Source organism: Ischnura elegans, chromosome 6 (assembly GCF_921293095.1).
Source record: "Ischnura elegans chromosome 6, ioIscEleg1.1, whole genome shotgun sequence".
Taxonomy (NCBI): domain Eukaryota; kingdom Metazoa; phylum Arthropoda; class Insecta; order Odonata; family Coenagrionidae; genus Ischnura; species Ischnura elegans.
In genome coordinates, this window is record NC_060251.1 from 115,877,913 (window position 1) to 115,899,229 (window position 21,317).

Consider the following 21,317-nt stretch of genomic DNA (forward strand, 5'->3'; position numbering starts at 1 on the left):
TTTCGTTGGAAGTGAATGCAAGCATTCTCAATGGATTCCCAAAAAAGAATAATTACTCCTCTCTTCCTGCTATCCGTCAAAATAGGCCAAAAATGGGCTTTTGTACCAGTGCAAAAAACTTAAACGGAGCTTTATCTCCCAAAAATTTTGAGGGGGTTAAGACCCCTTTGACAAGTCTTGCTGTCCACGTTCATTCACAATTTTCCCCATGGAAGCGAGTGAATTTTAGTGCTTGTCCTTTCAAATCTAGGGAGTCTAGTCAATTGTGGCCAAATTAAGATACGATGGTTCAGTTTTAGGTTTTATTTTTCAGCAATATTTCTCAATGGGGAATTTTTAATCTATATGAGGATTTTAATTGAGAATTTTCATGGGTTTTGGAAAACAGGATCTTCATAAACTTCCACATAATCAAAACGTCTCATGTACAACAAATACAAAATGTGAGCAACAGTGGTGCAGGTACTTTCTACTTGACAATTGACATCAACTTGAGGAGGGTGTGATGGAACATAGTATGAGTGACAAACATATTGTTTAGCGAATATATTTACACTGAAGGAACTCTACGTCTACATAAACTTATAAGAGTAAGTACAAAGTTATACCCGAGTGCACAAGATGAGTTTTACAATGTCTCTATGTAAACGACTTTCACTTTGGTCATTACAAATTTCGCGCTTCTGAAATACGGCAATTGTACCACCTGTTGCATACTTTCAAACTCATGAAATAACATGGAATTGAGACCAATTTAGATCATAACTCTTTGTGAACTATTATGTTACGTCCAAATTGTACAGAAAAGCTTTTAGTAACCATACCATGGTGTAAATAATAACTTTTTTAGTAGATTATTATCTTATCAATTGCCATCAATTTCAACCTTCAATTTTTTCACTTTTTTGTAGTTCCTCAAATAGCAAAGCTGATATGGTAAACAATTCTTTATTTCGGAGGTAATTGGTTTACTACGGACTAACTTACTGTGCTGATAGTGTTAAAACCACAAATAGCGGTCGAAAACATGGAAGATAGGAATCCTGGGTGCGAATTGGGTACATAATTTTCAATATTGCGTGATTGTAACCACTTGCTGTCTCACTCATTTAATTGTTAGGTATTTCATAATTGTCCTGTTCTCACACTTTTGATTTTATCAGATCTTGGATGGATATCACAAGTTAGAGTGAATTTGCCTGCCGTTAACCGAAGAGCGAGTATCATTCAGTCCAGAAGAGGAGTGAAAAATCAGTGGCAAGCTGCGTGGCTATTACGTGCCGTCACATGCATTGATCTCACGACTCTTTCAGGTGATAGCTATGAATAAATTAAATATTTTCTTGTCTTTCCTGTCACCAGATCCAAATATCATAGCATATATCTCTATTTATATCAGCATTAAGAGCACCACAGTGGGTTTCTTTTCATTATCCAATTGCATATCTCGTTTGTACTAAGTTATTTTGTGTGTCCTAGGAGAGGATTAAAAGGTAATCAATTCAAGTAATTGATATGCAGTGTGCAACATATGGGACAAAGTAATTAGTATAAAATTCTCCTAAACTGCGAGAAAGCTTGGATGCGTTTGCCGATACTCATGAATTATTAAATGACACCAATGTCATGGTGTAGACAGTACTGCGTATTACAAGGTTGATATATTTGTGCGTGTTGAGTAACTAGAAAATTACAGACATAATTCATGAATTATTGGATTTTTGGGTAAGAGAACTGATGTAAATGAATATGTAATTACTTTTTAGCATAATACCATCTTGCAAAATCATGGAATTTTTCTTGGATTGTATGATGACTTTTTATTTATAAAAGATAAAACTTTTTGTAATTCTTAATTTTTCTGACTGGCTCAACGCACCATTTCAATATAAATATTTTTGGCCGGATATGGTTATAAATTATAGTTAATGCCATAATTTTTGAAAGGCTGGCAATGAGCTATTGTCATAAAAATTCAATAATGCATTATAAAATTATCCTTAAAATATGAGCTTTGACCCTAAGAAACAAGAATTATAGCTTTTTCATTCCTTCGATATAAAGTTCTGCCTTTTTGGAGAGCAATCTCTGATGGGCTGCTTGGGAACGGGTGTTTATATTTTCCATTAAAATTCTATTTTATCAATGATGGTGAGAAGCAATTGATGATGGATGTGCGTTTCAATACATCCACTGCCCAAGCACTCAACAATAGCCCACCCGACCAATCCCGCTCATCTTGGAGCCCAACGATACCCATGCGCTCAGCTTGCCGTAGCTGGAACAAAAATGCTCCCCTCCAAGTCTCCCAGCTTCGGAGGTAAGCGTTTGTGCTCCGGCTACTTCCAGCTGAGCGCATGCACATTGGTTAGCTCCTAGATGATCAGGTGGGTGATTGTTGAGAGCTTTTGCAACGGAGGTATCGACTTGGGCTCATTTTAAGCTTGTCTTATGAAACCAAATTGTAAGTGATACATAACAAGCAATTCATGCATGTACGGTAAACCCTCTATGTAGTGAACCTCTTTACATCATAAACCTCCATACTTCATACCACCCTTACGGTCCCGTCAGATTTTTATGTAAATTTATAGGCAAACCTCTTTGTAGTGAACCTGAAATGGTCTCTTTATCATGAAACCTCCACTTATCATACCAAGGGGACACCCCCAAGACAGCCTGACTACCTCTGCAAATTGTACTGAGACAACTAGAGACCATTAATGCAGCTGCTATTACGTACATACATGGAATGACATTTTCAGCAATAAATGTTTCACACTTATTTTTTTTCTTTTACACCTTTAATATGCTGTAATTTTCAAATTGACCATTTATGTTAAGTTATGGCCATTTTGTTCCATATGAGGGCGTACCTAACAGTAAATAAGAAAAAAGACGTTCAACTGTCCTAATCATTTTAAGTGACTGTTGAATTAAGAGAGAATCACATCGTTTCCTCTCCAATCAGGGTAAAAATCACGTGATAGCGCTCCCTTTGTGCTATTATTAAATAATAAATATATGTTCACTAATGCATGCATTCTTATTTAAACGCATGAATATAATGGTTTAAAAGAGTGTAGTGCCTTTCATTTCCAAAGGTTATGAAAAAATTGTGCATATCACTAAAACCTCTCTATAGTGAACCTCCATACATCAAATTGCCCAAATTTTGGTCCCCTCCATTACGATGTAGAGAGGTTTTACTGTACTTAGTATACTAGAAATGGATGAAAAGTGCCTCAAATTTAAGGATTCAAATTGTGATTTGAGATTTTGGCAATCATATGCCATAATGGCCACTAGGGACCTCAAGGCTCTAATTTTTCCTCAGCATTGGCATCCTCAGCATTTAAGGCTGGTAATGCAGCACCCACCTCTTGTCTGCATCATATACTTTAATCAATCCAAAGATTGGTTTGTCACAGCCCTCCACCAAATTCTCCAATCAGCTAATATTTTGATATTAGCTGATAGGAGAATTATTTTTCTACTTTACTTAGCATGTAGAAGGATTTCCTCTGCCATTCTTCTCTTCCAGCTGTCTTTCAACGATAATTTTCATTAGACTCTCATGTCTAATGATGTGGCTGATTCCATTGTCCTGTCTTCTTCCCGTGTTTTTCAAAAGACTAAACTCTTTTCTCGTTCTCTTCGTAGAACTTTCACATTACTCACATATCCTATCCTATATGAATCTTCATCATTCCTCCAGTCTGCAGTGACTTATTTATTTAGTTTTGTGTTAAAGATCTGAGCAAATGTTTTTTAAGTGGAATGATTATCAGATGGTGCAGTTTCACAAAGTAACACATACTGTCATTAACAATAGCAGATGCAGGATTGGGACAAGGGGGGGTTAGGTGGGGAGTTTGGGAGGTAACCTCCCAGCAGTAGTGGGGATCCAAACAAAATCACTATTTTATCTAGTGTAAATTTTATACCCCCTGTTGGGGGGGGGCTCAGCCCCCACAGTCCCTCTCTGGAATCTGCCACTGGTCATTTTGTCAATGTTAGTTGTGACCAAGGAGAATGTGCTCTTTGTTTATAGGTGATGATACGTGGGTGAATGTTGAAAGGCTCTGCCGCAAAGCAGCCAATCCTGTCAGCCGAGATATCCTTGATACCATTTTCTCAGACAGTGAAACAAAGCCTCCAATCCACACGGCTGCAGTTTGCGTGTATCCATCACGAGTGCATGATGCCTTTCGCACGCTTACTTCTATTGGAGCCCAAGATAAAGTCAACATTGCTTCAGGTAATTGTCTAGCTTTCTACACTTATATTCTACCATTTACATTCATGGGGTAATAATTCAATAAACTCCTGATTAACCATACATGGATTTTCCATGTTGTGAATTATCCGGGCATGGCTTTCAGCCTCCTTCAATTTTTTTGCGACCTTTATAAAAAGTAAAGTCGGGTACAAAAGTACCAGGATTATTGAATATTAATGCAAGGATACTTGAGGCATTTTTTTCCATTAGAACTCCCTATTGTAAAACAGTTGTTTTCATTACTTGTTGACTGTTTCAAGTTTGCTTGGACGTGTGCTACAGTATTGCAGAAGACAGTGAGGGGCAGGAAAAAACTATTGATTAATTTTAGAATACATTTTTAATGGATAGCCAATCATAAGTTAAGAAAAATGTAATCTGTGATCTATATGTATATGTATTTTTTATATTGCAAATGAGCAATTTTTGCTGTGGTCTTGCTTGCGGTTGAATACAGCCCAAGGGAACTGGATACATATTTAACTGCATTCAATAATGTTTACACCATGAACAGTGAAGGACAAATGGTAGAAGAAGGGAGATGGGGAAGTGGAAGCAGAGATGAAGGGAGTAGAGGTTGAATGAGTCACAGCCAGACAATCACCTGCATAGTCGGTTTGATGGAGTGAATCGACTATTGGGAATACATGTACCATGACATTATCACCGTTAAAAGATCCGTGGCTGGATGAAGATAACTCAGGATGAGTCTTTGAAGAAATTGAAAATAATACACTATGCACATAAATAGTAATACGGCAGACTCCCAATTATCCGGGTTGCAGATTATCCGTGCATGATTTTCACTCTCCCTCAATTTTTTCTGCAATCTTTATTTTAAAACATCGAATGCAAAATCATCGTAATTAAGGCATTAATGCTAGGATACACGGGGCTTATTATTTCCGTTAGAATCTCTTTCGTAAAACGGAAGCGATCACCTGCTAGCTGCATTCACGGGAGGACTGTATTACTGTTTTCCAAGCCTCGTAGTGCACGACCGCTCTCCATCATCACAGATTCACGTTCCGCAGCAGTTGCAACCTGGGCAACTTGAGCGAGACATGACTACTTCGTATGGTGCCTGACAGTGTAGTTTCCGATGTCTAGCAGTGGTTTTGAAGCATTCGTGTAAACCACTTTTCTGTATCCGTGATCACACAGCCTCGGAAGTGTGGTTTTCGAAACCAGGCCTTACACAGAGAATTAATAATACGAGTACAACCATATTATCGCTGCTAAAAAGAACATGAACTGGTGAAGAAAGCTTTCATTGAGACCGGGAAGCACTCTTAAATAACAGAATAACTGCATAAATAATAATGTATTGTTTGTTTTACATAAATTATGAACAATGTAAGACATTTGAGTAGAAATTCGGGTTATCCATGTTTTCCGATTATTCGTGCCGTCTCTCCCCATCTTTAGCCCATTGGGATAATCGGCAGTGTACTGTATATTTTTTTATTTGTGTAAATTACGAACGTTGTATGAAATAAAAGTGAAAGTTTGGGTTATCCATGTTTTCCAATGAATTTTCAATTCCAATTTCTGTTCTCGTTCATATGGTCTCCTCCATATAGGTACTCCTATCAATTTTGGAATTTGCTATTTCCCATCTCTAGCATTTAGATCGCCAGCTGGTATTAAGTAGTCCCTATTATTTAACTCCCTTATTTCTTTTTGCAACTTCTCATAATAAATCTCCGTGTCTTCCTTTTTCCCATCTTCAGGTGATTATGTTCCAGGTATTGTTAAATAGCCCCTATCAAATTTTTATCATACAGTTATTATTTTGTTTTTAAAAGTATATTCTCTGATTTTATTTTTCAATTTTTTGTCTATTAAAACACTCACTCCACAACATGCTCTTTTATTCTCATCAACTCCACTGTACATATATCATACATAATCCTCGAAGCCTTTCGCCCTAAGAGTTTCTTCTTTGTTACAGTGATGACCACTATATTCACTTTGCATCTTTTAAGGGTGCCATAAAATTCTAACTCATGATTGCCTAAGCCTTGTACATTCCATGTGGCTCTGTTTTATATATCCATTATACCAGCATTCTTGCCCTTACTTTTCCTAGTTATTGTCTATTGAATCCTAACCTATTCCAAGGCTCTCTGTGAATCTTATGAGTTAAAAGTTGTGTATGGACAGATTAGTGGCCTGTTGCACAATCTCCTACCTGGAGGACCAGTGGGCTACACTTAGTCTGTCCCCTACCCTTCAACCTTAACGTGGCTTGGGTGGTCCTACCAGGAGCATACGCTTTAGCCAGCATTAGCTCTCCACGTCATTGGGGTACTCAAACCTTTGCACCATGATAAGGAGGTAGCCCATGGAGAGGAATGGAATTAAAGCATTTATTATTAATTTTTAATAGTGGCAACTGCTTTCCCAACTGGCCAATGTCCTCTTAAAACCCGCCTAGAAGAGATAAGGTTTGCTGTACAAAATGGAGCAAATGAAATTGATATTGTTTTGGATCGAAGCCTCGTATTGGAACACAAATGGCAAGGTGAGTGATGCCATAATGGATACACTAGCAACCACAAATCTTGGGAAATTGTCATGAGAGTCGAATTTTTGCCCAAGGAAATTATTGTGTACATCATGGCTTTTCACATGGCGGGTGAGAGATACATCACATAGGTTTGACTGACAAAGTCAACGGGACAGATGGACAAAACTGTCACTCTTTTATGAGGAAATAGTCTCAGAATCCAAAAACATTTTCATTAAAATGAAAAGGAGACTTCGTTGCTTTCCACAGATTTATTTCGTCCGAACGACATGTTTCGACCATAGAGGTCATTATCAAGTACATATATCAACAGTACTTGATAATGACCTCTATGGTTCGAAACATGTCGTACGGACAAAATAAATCTGTGGAAAGCAACGAAGTCTCCTTTTCATTTTCGTGTATTAATTTCAACATACTTGAGCCTAATACTATTGAACGAACACTTTCATTATTTTATGGATAACTTATTATATAAATTATTTAAATGTGTTTTAAATAATAAATGTTTGAAGAAGTAGCAATTGAAATTTGTGAATAATTAAACTACCTTTACACTAGGCAAGTTTTTGATAAATTTGGGGAATGACTTTATTCATTATGCATTCAAAACTTTTTGTTAGAATAGATGTAAACGTAGGAATTAGATGTGCATAAATCTTCATTCGATGAAGTTTTTGTGCATGAACCTTCCGGTCAAAATTTTCAAATTAATGAATGGAATTGTGTAGTTGTAAGCTCACATTAATTGTCATGGGGAAAAAAGTCACCTGGAGCGGGAATCGAAACAACTTTCCAGGCCGCTGTAGACTGCAGAGACCCCTCCATTATCCTGGTTCCTTGATTCCCATGGCAATTTTATTGAGATTGATGGTGTTAGTTGTCAGCCAATGGTCCTTAGTTTGATTCCCCATCCTGCAGAATTTTTTCTCATGGCAATTAATTTGAATTTCACCATTGCTTATGTGGCAGGCTTGAAATACACCTTGCAATTCTAAGCTGTCAAATATTTTGAGTGCTTGTGTTTCTCCAATAAAATCTGAATACGGAGAGATATTACAGGCTAATTATCATGGGATTCTGACATATATATGGAATAAAAGTTACTGGCAATTTTCCACAAATTCATAGTATCATCATGTGTGCAAAATGAATGGAAAATGGTCGTTAAATTAAATTATTCCTGAAAAATTGCCCGTAACTTCTATTTTATTTCTGTGAAATCCGAAGATCAATGCAGAAATACTGGTTTTGATGTTGAAAGTAAAACATTCACAAACTTATTTCTTTTTATCATTTCTGATTTGGCAAAATCATTTCTCAGAACTTTATCAGGAAATCCAGCAGATGAAGGAGGCATGTGGTGAGAAGGCTCACATGAAAACAATCCTAGCGGTTGGGGATCTTGGTTCCCTAGATAACGTTTACAAAGCATCCTTGGTCGCCATGATGGCTGGCTCGGATTTCATCAAGACTTCAACGGGGAAAGAAGGAGTCAATGCCACCTTGCCTGTTGGTGTAGTCATGTGCCGTGCTATTGCTGATTATTATCAGCGAATGAATTACAAGGTGATTATATTGCTGCTTTCATGTCTCAATATGGTAATAACAGGTTTATGTTATTAGTGGTTCAAATCTGGTGCAAAATGTAATGAAAGACAGAAAGGTGAGCTTATTAGAACAACATGTTGTGAAGCCGATGCACACGCAATGCATTTGAAGCCGATGCACAACTCTTGTTTATTATGAAAAACTGGTTTTTATTATAAATACAGGTTAGCCTACTTTCCGAGTTCATGGCAGTTGAAAGTGGGTGGATAGGTGATGGGAAATGTTTCCACAATGTGTCAGCATTGATATAAGATTAATTATTATATAAGGTTAATTAATGCTTTCATCCAAGGAGTATGGCAGACGGAGGCATGGCAATGATTTACCAATCTTCTTTGTAATAGGTAGGGACACTATTTATGGATAGCATGAAGATGACAATAAGTGTCTTCATGCTTAAAAAAAAAATTTTCTGTAATGACGCAGTCTAATGTAACTAAGAATTTTCTACAGAATCTTTTCCATATTTTTTCTACTATTAGTAGGCATTTCATTTGCTGAAACTCAAGGTGTATTTTTTTAAAAGCAGACATCCAGATAACAGAGGTTGGGAATACGATGGGGATTCTTTTGCACTGCTTTATAGGTTCTAAGGAATCAAATCAAGCGTAAGGGAACTCATGAGACATAATTTGATGAGTTCCAGACCATTCTACATGTTGTTACGTTATACAAGTAATTCTATTTCACAAAAGTAAAACGTGGCTGGTGTGCAGTTAGCAGTGTGGGTGAGGTCTGAACTCTAAGCTGGATGCAAATCAAGAGGGAGACTTGGACAATAGGGCAGTTTCCTTCATCAAAGAAAACGAAAGGCATTGATTGCGATTCGTTACCCACGATTGGTACATTCATAATATAGAAATTATTTGGATTTAGAAATACCGGTTTAGACGAATGGCAATGGTCAATTTTATCCTCATTTGAAAAAGGCCAGATTGGCGCCCATGCGATTCCACTCCACGTGACGTCACAGGGACCTAGTTTCTATACGAGTAGATAGGAGTGTTACATCGTCTGAGATTACCAATGCATGCATGAGGCACAGAGCTCAGGGAAACATGTCTTAATAATCACCTATTAAAACTGGCTAAGGTCGGAAAGTTTTCTTCGTTTGATAAGGTATTAATAATCCTTATTTAAGCCAAGCGCTACCTGCTAGCAGAGTACTCTGCTACCTGATAGCATCCTGTGTTGTATCCACGCTCAAAGCCTCGCCCCAAGGTCACCTCACTTATGGCAGCGGGAACCAAAATGACGTCACATGGAGTTTTCCCAGCATTCATACTTAACCGTCGCTTTTTCGTGCACTTGAAAATTTTAACTTTTCATTTAATCGCGAAAAATAGGTATGTATTGTCATTTAAAAATATCAAAGCGTGAAATACGTACTTCAGGAGTAATAATCTTTCGATTTTGGCAATAAAAAAATAATAGGAAACCACCCAATTGGAAGTTTCGTCAAGAAGGGAAACTTGGTTCTTTTTGAGTCATTAGAAGAGGGAATTTGAGAGAGGTGTTCGAGGCATTGGGGAGAGCTTTTACTGGCAATGATTGGCTGATCCCTTCAGCCGATTTTTAGAGAATTCCTCTCGGCATTGTCTTAATGGAACTCCAGGGAAAACCAGTTACATGCCAACATGAAGGGCAGGTGATACGTACAGCAGGTGGGGAAATAGCTTCTTGATTTGCTCCCCTTCATACTCATGTCTGCCTATCAGGCTCTAGTTTGAATGTGGGAATCATTCAGGTAGGCAATTGTTCGGCCATGGAAGGGAGGGAAATGGAAGGATGACTTCTTGGAAAGAAGAGAGAGTGATGATTGGAGAATTACAAACAAATTCTCATTGCAAAATGCGGAATATAGGTCTGAACATCACTCTCCTGACTCCCAAAATCCCATGAATTCATCCGCAGGACTGCTACTGAAGAATTGAAATGAGGTAGGCAGGATTGGAAAGAAGGATCAGAGGCAGGTTCCAGACAGAGTTTCGGCAGTAGAGTCTCTGGCTTTTTGAATCGGAGATATTTTTGCCGTCCTTTGCACGAAAATCCTTGCATGAATTTCTTTTGTTGGAGTCCTGTGGCTAAGTCCAGAGGGTGTGATTTTCTGTGAAGGGTAAATTTCTGAGGGAATGGGGATTACTAAAAAAAAATGCCACAGTTTGAGTTGGCTTATCATTTCCTTATTTCTCTCCAGGTTGGATTCAAACCTGCTGGTGGAATCCGCACTGCCAAGGATTCATTGAACTGGCTTTTCTTAATAAAGGAAGAGTTGGGCAATGAGTGGCTTAATCCTCACCTCTTTAGAATTGGTGCATCTGGTCTTCTGACTGATATCGAGCGTCAACTCTTCCATTATGCCAGCAAGGGACGTTACGCTGCAGCTCATGAATTCACTTCATCTTGAGTCTGTTGATGACATATGTGCAAACTACCTCTCTTTTGAAAATTTATAATCGGTATTAACTCGTTTGGTAAGTTAAATGGCATGCAAGATTCCAATTTTGCATGCTGTCAGGGGTTTTAAAAATCTATTTTGGTGAGTATTTACTCATCAGTACAGATGAAAGTTGTATGATGTTGAGTTGAACTGGTCTTTTTTGATTGTATGTATTTGTCTTATAGTCATGTCTGAGGGTATCCATTCGAAAAGACTGTATAAACGTATGTACTAAAAAGGAAATATTTCCTTAGGAACTTGATTATCCTTCACAATTGAAAAAATGAAATTGTTAGTTCAAAATATATGTCATGGATAGTACATGTTTAGTTATTGATTATGCTCAAGTTATTTTTTTCAATGTTATTAGCAATTATATGTGGTGCCTATTAAATCGATTGCTCAATATCATATCATTGCCATAAATTTTTGCATTCTAACTGATTGAAGGGTGATTCTCTGGAATAAAAATGTGAGCTGATAGTATCTTGTAACTTAAGGTTATATTGTATTAAAATAGTGATTTCGAAAGATTTGTCACATCTATAGCAAATTTGAAACATTTTTTTATCCATATTGTGAACAATAAAAGCCATTAAATGGCACTTTTTTTTATTGATATTGAAGGAGCAAAAATGTGCTCTGGTGTGTCACAGGCTCTCCTTTCATAGGTTGTCTTTATGTTTGTTAAGGACAGCATGACAAGCAAATAACAAATATATGATAAAGAAAAAAATATTTAGCATACTTTTTTGGTAATGCTGTGTATCTTAGTGTCTTTCCAACATTCTCTCCAACATTTCTTGGTTTACTTTATATCTTAGGCTGTTAGATCTTTCTATAAAGTAGTTTAATACTTCTGAGAAATTTTATGTTTACTGCCCTAGGCTCTTTATGGTGACTAATGTGCAATGCAATTGTAAACAAAGCTTGCAGTTGGTAGCAATGAGTGCTGGCAAGGATCATTTACGTTAATAAATGAGAAAGATTGTGACCAATCTGTTTGAGTGGAAGATCTGGAATACATACTACTTTTCAACTGTATGCTGAATGAATACAATACGTACGGTGGCTAAGTTCTAATAACACGTATCTCAAATCCGGCCGGTTTGAGACTGGTATCTTAAACATAGTGTAATAACATTAAAAAATAAAATACAAGCAAAGAACAACTCTTCATTTGCAAATGAATGCTTCTTTTTCAGTTTTATGAACTTTTGGTTTTTAATTTCAGTGTGCAAGTAAAAGAAATTAATCGTTTATTTTCTCTCCTGAAAAGTTGCTATTTTTTAAATATGTGTTGTTAGAACTTAGCCATCGATATATAGGGGTAAAAATTGGAGATGGGTCGGTTCCAGTTCCCGGTACTCGGTACTGCCGCTTCTTGCCTGTGGAACCAGTATGGAGAACCAGTCGCATTAAGTCGGTACTTTGGAACCGGATCGGATCGGTGGCAAGGCTTTGAATTTAGCACCCAAAGCACCCTAAATGGTCTGCAGCGTATTCAAGGCCAAAAAGTTTAAAAAAAAAAAAAAAAAAAACACACACATGTACATATTACTTTCCGATCCCATGGCGTCCACGTTTTTTTTTTTTTTTTTTTTTTTATAGTTGCTCGATAACACATGCATTTAAGGGTTTGTCAGTTTGTTGCTCTCGCCAACATTGTAAAATTTCTGTTGCTGCGGCCGCTTACAAACGAGCTGACTTCTCGCCTGCTGCAATCCACGGCACGGCACCGTTCTTTCTACTTACCATAGGTCTCTATGTCAAACGAGTCGAATTGCTCTGTTGACGGCACAGCGATGAGCCTTCTAAGCATGAAGTGCAGACAATGCTACATTGAGGCTGCTTTCAGATGATATGACTTTTCGATGGCTGCCGTCTCGTGAAATTCAGGCAGCTTTGAGATGAGACGACTCTCTGCAACACAATGTGCCATGCCATGAAAATCGTTTCGTCTGAAAATGGTCTTAAGATTGATTCATGTATATATACAGTAATTCTTCGACATATGAGCAAGATGCGTTCCGAGAGCTTATTCTTAAGTTGATAAACCTATGCAAGGCATCGGAAAGTGTGGTTATTCTACAGAATGCAACACTACATTGCAATTTTGCATTAGCTCACGGCCGCTCAGTCTATCCATGGTGTCGCTGTACGGGCGTGCTGAGCAGTTTATTGTTGAGGTTATAAGAACTGTGACTGTGAAGCATGGGAATAAGTCGTCAATTAAAGTAACAATTTAAGCAACCTCGCAGAATGCAGAATATATTTTGAACTGACTCACAAGGTACAACAAATTAACAGATGATGTCGTCAGGAGTTGGTGGAGTTTCAATATTGATCCTGATGCCATGCAGTATGTAAACTGTGCTCCAAGCATATTTCGTGCGGGCCTTCAAAATCAACATTGACCACTTCTGTTTTCAGTGAACGCCTGCTCAGTGCTGCTGGCAATATTTCTACCAAAAAAAAAGAATGAATGGGGTAAAAATGTTCAATTTTTTTAAATCAAAACCTGGAGAAAGAAGTAGTGACTGCCTCATGTAACGTGACTAATCGGTTGATCATGTATTCTTTAACAGAACTCTCCTGCTAATTTACATATTAAATTTTTGTTCACTTCTTGTGGTTGTTCATTTAAATTTGCCATTAACCCTTTCGAGATGGCGGAGTTTTCGTCTTAGCATGACTGCTATACTGAGCCCCAGGGACTCCGAGAGTAGTTGTGCTCTCTCCTTTCCGGGTTTATGACCATACCTGCGGCATTGGTTCGCGGTCAACTTATGTATTGCTTATATGTATTTAGCAAATGGATAATTGTTGCTTGCACGTAAATTACAGACTTTGAATTGAATTCCTCATTTTTATCTGAGCATTGTCAAATTTTAAACAAAGTTCTAAGGCCATTATTAATGCATTTAACGCAGCAACAATTTCCATGTTGATGTTTATACATAACTCGAGATATAAGTTAATATTTGTTGTAGTATCATATTACTCACACAGTCTAAGAATTTGATCATTATCATTATTCTGTATCAACACATTCTTACAGTAGATAATTTAGTAAAGCTAAAATTAGCAACTTGGACGGCCGTGTGACGTCAACCGGATTTCATTTTCAATGTGCTGTGACATCAACTGGATTTCATTTCCAAAGTGCATCATAAGGAAGACTGCTGGATCTTATTGTGAACAACTTTTGTTTTTAAGAAATTGCACTCTAAGAAGTGCGATGTCTTTTTGTTCAGTATTTGGCTGTAGCAATGGCAATCGCAAGTGCAAAGTAAATGTGAAGCTTTTTTCATTCTGGGTTTCAAGGAATATCGGATGCTTGTTTTTGTGCAACATTATATGAGTTGATCACCTGCTTGGTGTTGCATTCAATTATTATATTTCAATGCATATTAAATGTTTCCATTAAATTTTTAGCCGAAAATTCCCCACTTGTTTCATCTTTCCCCTCATTTGTGTCCTTAAGCCTGAATCACAGCATTATTTTTTCCAAGCAATAGTTGCTGTGATCACTCCAATGACTGCAGGAAAATAACACTTTCAAATAATCATTATCCACTATGGCTCCAGGGATGGAAATCCCATCCTTTCTCCATCACGCGGCACACATCTTTTTCTGTCACTGAAACCACCCCTGCTAATGTCTCTCAGCTAATCGTAATGTACAGCCACTAACAGTGATTCTAATACCACAATTGGATTTCAATTGAATGACAGTTGTAAATATGAAAAGTGACAGAATAAGCAGAGGAAAAAGGGATGGTGAGAACGACTGTGTGATTCAGGCTAAACCAAGCTCACCTTCGCTTGCATTCAGGAAGGGTGCATAGATTCACTCAAAGTTCACATCAGCTTCCTTGCTGGTGACCCACAAGAATCGTACTCCATGAAACAAATGGAATGCCTATGGATAGCCTGACTGTAGCGTATCTGTTTGTGTAAACCTCTTGATTAGTCATTTGGATAACAGTTAATTATTGGGATTAATGGGCTTGAAATCATTTTAAAAAACTATTTATTTTCAAAACAAAATAAAAGATAACATCATTATGGCTGTTGGGGTTGCCATGAATTCATATCTGTGATAAGAGCTGTAATTCATTTTTTGACCTTTGGCATTTTGTAATTTCTCGTAATTTTTCAACATTCAACAACAAAATAAAAATTTATAAAATATAACAATATTTACAAATGCTCCAACTTAATAACAAAAATATACCTGAATAAATGGAGCAATAAGGAGCTGTACATTGCTTCTCAGCCAAAAGGAAGAAGATTTACTATTGATTTTAGATCTATAAAACTTCATGTTTTCCAAAATTACCGCCATCAGCACTAAAGCCATTCTTGGGATCTGCAGAATAATGCACCACCTGTAGTTTACCATGGTTGTCGTAGAATCCAAAGTGTCCCTTAACATTTCCGTCGTCATCCCTCTGTTCATATCGGAAATGCCTGTCAGGTCTGCAAAAACAATGAGCATAGTTTTTTATCCAATTCACATTTTTTAACGGCTAATCAAGAGAAAATTTTTCTTATTTTATGATTATTTAGAATACTTATTTACTTATAATGTCATTTGTATAGAGTGATTACATGTAATGGCTTATGACATTGATAGGCTAAATTGTCCGCTAATTCATTTATTTTCTTTTTTTACGGATGTATCAGTGACAATGAGTTTTCTTTGTATTTGGTCAACATCATGGATTTAATTGAAAATCATGACCCTCAAAAATAGAGTATTCTATACCTAAAAGCTACTGGTTTGTGCCATTGTTGCAGCAAAAAGTGGGGGAAAGGTGTGAAAGGGATCATGAAATGCACTCTTATATTGTTCTGTAGTTTCCGGAGGAGTGTTGTGCAATCCGAGCCATGCTTTCAGCGGAGACCCCCAAAATTGATTGATGTAAATTTTAAATATAGGGTAGGCCTGGACTTGAACAGTGCCCAAGGCCCCAAATTATCTTATAAGTATACTTCGGGGTTAGATAAGTGGAATGTCTTTAATTGATTTCAAGATTAATGTGGTACTACTTAATTGTTCATGCATATTTGAATACCTATATAATATCATGGGATGTCCATATTTTAAGTGAGTTAACCTAACCTAACAGCAAATGTAAGGGATGGCAGCCTTCCCCCTCAATCCCCTCAAACAAGGATCTATAAATTCCATTGATTCAGGGGTTTCTCAGATTGCCTACAAGGTTTTCTGCTGAAAATATATCCAATCATTGTGATATACTATCACTAAAAAGGCAAAAATATTCGCAAACGTATATTGCAGTGTTTAAAAAGTCCCTCTTGATGACAATTTTTCTTTAAAAATAATGTGTCATCTATTAAGTGTCCTCAGGGTCAAATTTCTTGTGCATGCTTACAATTTTCTTGAGTGTCGAGTGTTTTTTCACTCACCCTTTTCCGGTATCATAGCCAAATCGATATGATTTTGGACCCTTTTCCCCGTGAATGTGGAATGCTACTCTGTCTCCGCTGCCGCTGTTTATGGGATGTGCAGTCTCCTGCCCAATGAAACCATGTTCTGCTCCTGCTGACTCTGCAGCAAAAAGTGGAGCAAATCCACTCCCAGACGCCTCCTTGAAATTAACATTCATTATTTACAGTAAGCATATCATCATATATTAGCATATCTTTTGGAGATTAATGTAGCTTAGCATAATTTTTGGAGATATGTATAAGGAGATACATATCATCTCTCTGCATTTGCCAGATACGTAGCGTACAGTAATGAATTGCATGAGCCAACCTTCGGCTGTCATCTGCATTCCTCTAAAATTTTTAGTATAACGCACTCTCATGTAATTCATTACGGGACACCTGCAGTCATTCAATAATTTGCATTGTACATATGTATTGTTTTCTGAAGGTGATCCCATCAACAGGCAGAAGCCTTCAAGGTTGCATAAAGCTCCAATATATTTTTTTAATCTATGCATGTTAGTTGGAAATGTAAGACCCTTATGTTCTCATGGCAATGTCAGTTTTCACTCCCAGAATGCTCTATCCTGATTCAAGAGGGTGTCAGGCATTTGGAAGAAGAGACAAATTCTTTTGTTTATATAGAACACTAACTACTTTAGAAGAAATACCATTAACTCAGGAGTGATAAGCATTTGTAAAGTAAAACTGACTCAAAATATAATAAACAAACATTTTTATGTGCCATTTAACACAGGGCTGACATATGCATTGGCACCGTGAGCGTCTAAAGGTTAAGGAACAATAATTATTATTTTAAATTATAGATATGTGCCTACAAGTTATTCATTGTCAGTTACACTTCCTGTCTCTATCGGCACTCACCTGTTGGTGATTGAAGGCATATGGCTTTGGCTGCTGAACGACGTCCTGTGACTCCTCTGCCTTCACGTAGTCCTCGGCAGTCCTTGTGGTAGGGGTGGCCGGCTGGGGGTAGTGCGTTTCCCTGGGCTGGGGCTCGTAGGTGGGAGTTGCTGCTGCTGGGTAGTACTTCTTGTTCTTGGGCTGTTTCCTTCGAGGGTGAGTGCGGAGGACTTCGTCCAACCGAGCCTCAGGCTGCTCCGGCTGCACCTCGTCTCCCCTCAACTCCTTGTTGGTCGTGGACGAGAGGACGACAAGCTCCTGTCGGTGCTTCTCCACGTTCTTTGGCTTGATCTTCTTGCCATTGGCAGGCACTGGGATCCACTTCTTTGGGTACACGGGCACCCCCTTTGCCCCTTTGTATTTGGGTGGCTGCTGCTGAGGTTGCGGCACTGGAGGCCTGGGTGGTAACACCTGTGGCTAGAAGGTCAAACATCCATCTGTTAATTACAGGATTGCTATGGTCAGGGCAATCAGGGAAAATTTGGGGAATCTCATTGGTGATGCCAGGGTAAAATCTTAGAAATGTCATGGCTCACAAATCAAAAGAAAACACCCTTTGGGCCGGATGAGGGGTGGTTGCATCTTTCAAAAGGCATCACACAGCTCATTTGATGTTGGAAATATATACATTATTCATTACAAATCATCATTTTTTACCATAATTTAACAGAGTTAAATCTAGTTTAAAACAATTTGACTTGGCATTGTTATGGAGCTGAAAACTCAAAAAGTGTATCTATTGGTTTGCACCATCTAAAAATGGCATAACACAATTTATGATCGTCATCACTTGAAAAAATTTCTCTCGAAATTAAACAGGAGCCAGGAAATGACAGTTATTTTTCTGTTGACGAAAATATGGACAATCTGAAGTCCACTGAAATAAATTTCACGATTTATGGGCAGACTGAGGGGTTACTATAGGAATATGTCATTAACTGGTGTGGTTAGAGAATTTCAATTAACTTTCCGTCTTTTATTTTTTGATTGTAAAGCCTAATAGATTTATGTGTCAGTTTAAGTTTGACACCATATTCTGGCATTTATTTTGTTGAAATTAAGTTAAAAATCTGGACTGTCTATGTTCATGGCTATAAAATACTTTTTAAAGTGAATTTAAGCACAGTTTTACAATTTTGTATATTGTTGACTCTTACTTACTCTCTTTGAAAATTTACCTGCTGCTCTTGGAGGAGAGTTTGAAAAAGTTAGGAGGGATTAAGATTTTGGCCAGGGTAAAGTCAGTAACTTTGAATTCAGTAGTCTAGTGAAATCCCTGAATTAAAAACTGTATTACATTCAAGTTTAGGGATAGCAGCAATGGCAGCTTGAGTGATTGCTCTTTACAGATGTTATGGATACTACCAAAAATCCACTTCCCTTATGAAATTGGGTAACTCGAGTATATAGTGAGAAGTATGTGGGGTATGTTTTGTGGATTTGATCTTTCCCTTGCCATGGGTAGGGGAGAAATGAGAGGGTGATGCATTGGCCCAGAACTACTAGTAAGGCAGGACAGAGGGGGCATGTGCTCCAGGCAGCAGATTTCAAGGGGCAGCAATATTTAAAAAGGTCATTTAAAAAAGTTATTTAATTTCACAAATGACATTATTTAACAATAGTTATTAACTTACAAATTAATTAACAATAATATCAATAAAACTTCTTAATAGCAAACACACTGTGTGTAATTTCAACTACCGCATCTCAAAAATACAATTTATGGAAGTATTATATTTTAGTGGTAGGGGAGGGGTATGGAGGGAATGAGGGGGGTTCAGGGAAAGGGGGTTGGTCTTTGCCCCCCTGACAATACTCCTAGTTCCAGCCCTTGGCGTTACTTATTGAAGTGGCCGAGTCTGTAACATACAGAATGCTTTGTGGTGTTTAATTTCCTCAGTGTCTGCCTGATATAGTCGCTGTTGCACTCGGGGCAGGTGACTTTGTATATTCCGCACTTTCGGAAAGATTCAATTGGGTCTTTGGAGTTTCCAAGGAGAAATTTAAGTTTGTTGTTGCAGTGGCGCAGCCCGGGGGGGGGGGGGGACTTGGGGGATAACCCTCCCCCCCAGAGCTCAGAAACGTTTTAAGTTTAATCCGTTTTACTTAATTGGATTAATATTTCTTACAGAATAGTGTAAATATTAATAAAATATTACTTTGAAAGCCGTCAAACTCACCATTTTGAACTATTTATCTTGGAATGTTTCTGAAGGAGTGCCCCCGCACCTCCCGCTTACCCTGGCAAGTATTCCACACACCCAAACACCCCAGTTTTGGTTGTGCCTAAAACCCCCCCAGCCTTAATTCCTAGCTGCGCACCTGTGTTGTTGGAGGTATAGCTCGGTTTAATGTTGTATTTGCGGAAAATACCTAGAAGCCCTATAGTTGATTTTGGGTCGAATGGGAGTTTTTCGTATTTTTCGTACTTTGCTGGGGTAAATGAAGTGCTCTCTTGAATATGTTTTCTGTGTGTGTGCTTCTTGAGGATGTTATCGATGAGCTTGACACATACCTTGCTAGGGGCCGTTTGCTGCTGCTGTGGTGCAAACAGTGAGGAAGCGAAGTGGTCCCTTTGGGCAAAGGGGTCACTTGCCGATGGCCTCTCGGGGACCTCCCAGGGAAGGGAGGGTAGGGGGAGAGGGGGCCGCTGGACGGTGGACGACGCCGTGAAGAGCGGTGACCTGCGGTCGCCGTGGGACGGAGGCGGAGGCGGTGGGGGCAGGAAAAACCCAGACGGGATGGCCGGGATCTTTTTGTGCTGGCCCTCATTCTGGACGGAGAACTGCTGCGGCGCGTGGAAGGGGATGGGCGCGGGAGGAGAGAAGTCTGCGGAAGAGGCGCGGAGGAATAGGAAGAGGACCCCCAGGAACATCTGCAGAGGAAAGAAACAATCAGCGACGAAAAATACCCAGGTACACTTTAATATAGGCATTTAATACCTCAACTTCATTATCACTGGTACCCAGTTTGAAATTTATCCTGGTTTCAATACGATCTTTATTTAAAAACTATTTGTAATCTTTGAATACCAACATTCGGGATGAATTTGCCAGCATACCCCCTGATATGCTCGTAACAGTCATGAAAAACTCCAGAAAATGGTTTACTCATTGTCTGGAGAATGTGGGGCGTCACCTACCTGGCTTGGTCTTCAAAATACGGTGGTTTCCTATTTTTTTATTGCCTAAATCGAAAGATTATTACTCCTGGAGTACGCATTTCACACTCTTATATTTTCGAATGACGATATTTATTTTTCGCGATTAAACGAAAAGTGAAAATTTTCAAGCGCGCGAAAACGCGACGGCTAAGTAGGAATGATGGGAAAAGTCCGTGTGACGTATTTCTGGTTCCCGCTGCCGCCCTGTGAGGCTTGAGCGCTGATACGACGCGACGCAGGCTGCTAGCAGGTAGCAGAGTACCCTGCTAGCAGGTAGCAGAGTACCCTGCTAGCAGGTAGCGCTTGGCTTAAATATGTATTATTATTAAAACGTAGTAGGCACCTTATCAAACGAAGGAAACTTTCCGACCTTAGAAAATTTTAATCAGTGATTATTAAGACATGTTTCCCTGAGCTCTTTGCATGCATTAGAGTTTTTGAGCATTTGCAGATACTAATGCATGCATTGGTAATCTCAGACGATGTAAAACTCCTATCCTCTCGTGTAGAAACTAGGTCCCTGTGACGTCGCGTGGAGTGGCATCGCATGGGCGCCAATCTGACCTTTTTCTAATGCGGTTAAAATTGGCCGTTGCCATTCGTCTAAACTGTGATTTCTAAAACCAAATAATTTTTATATTATGAAAACCCTAATGGTGGGTAACTAATCGCAATCAATGCCTTTCGTTTTCTTTGATGAAGGAAAGTACCCTATTCCCCAAAGCACCCCCCCCCCCCCCGCGGTGTGTAACCTCTGCGCCACATTATCGTGAGGTTAAATGAGATCAATTGTTTGAAAAAAAGGAAGAATAAACTTACAAATTATCGAAATATGAGCAGTGGCAGATCGAGGAACGGCAGGAGATTGCTATATCCTTCTCGGAGGATTTGTTTACTATTA

At 38.5% G+C, this 21,317-nt stretch overlaps 2 protein-coding genes across 2 annotated transcripts; one reads left to right on the plus strand and one right to left on the minus strand.

Annotated features, from left to right (window-relative positions):
* Positions 1 to 899: 899 nt before the first annotated feature.
* Positions 900 to 11,860, plus strand: LOC124161551 (deoxyribose-phosphate aldolase). The gene is made up of 6 exons (XM_046537928.1): positions 900 to 1,058; positions 1,164 to 1,313; positions 4,055 to 4,261; positions 6,675 to 6,809; positions 8,140 to 8,384; positions 10,624 to 11,860. Exons 1-6 carry the CDS (start codon positions 1,028 to 1,030, stop codon positions 10,831 to 10,833), a joined length of 978 nt encoding a protein of 325 aa, XP_046393884.1. The 5' UTR covers positions 900 to 1,027; the 3' UTR covers positions 10,834 to 11,860.
* Positions 11,861 to 14,885: 3,025 nt separating this feature from the next.
* Positions 14,886 to 20,203, minus strand: LOC124160485 (proteoglycan 4-like). The gene is made up of 4 exons (XM_046536341.1): positions 19,769 to 20,203; positions 17,215 to 17,670; positions 16,306 to 16,487; positions 14,886 to 15,351 (listed from the first exon to the last, which is right to left on the minus strand). The coding sequence occupies exons 1-4, from the start codon at positions 20,186 to 20,188 to the stop codon at positions 15,183 to 15,185; spliced, it is 1,227 nt and encodes a 408-aa protein (XP_046392297.1). The 5' UTR covers positions 20,189 to 20,203; the 3' UTR covers positions 14,886 to 15,182.
* Between the last annotated feature and the right edge of the window lie 1,114 nt (positions 20,204 to 21,317).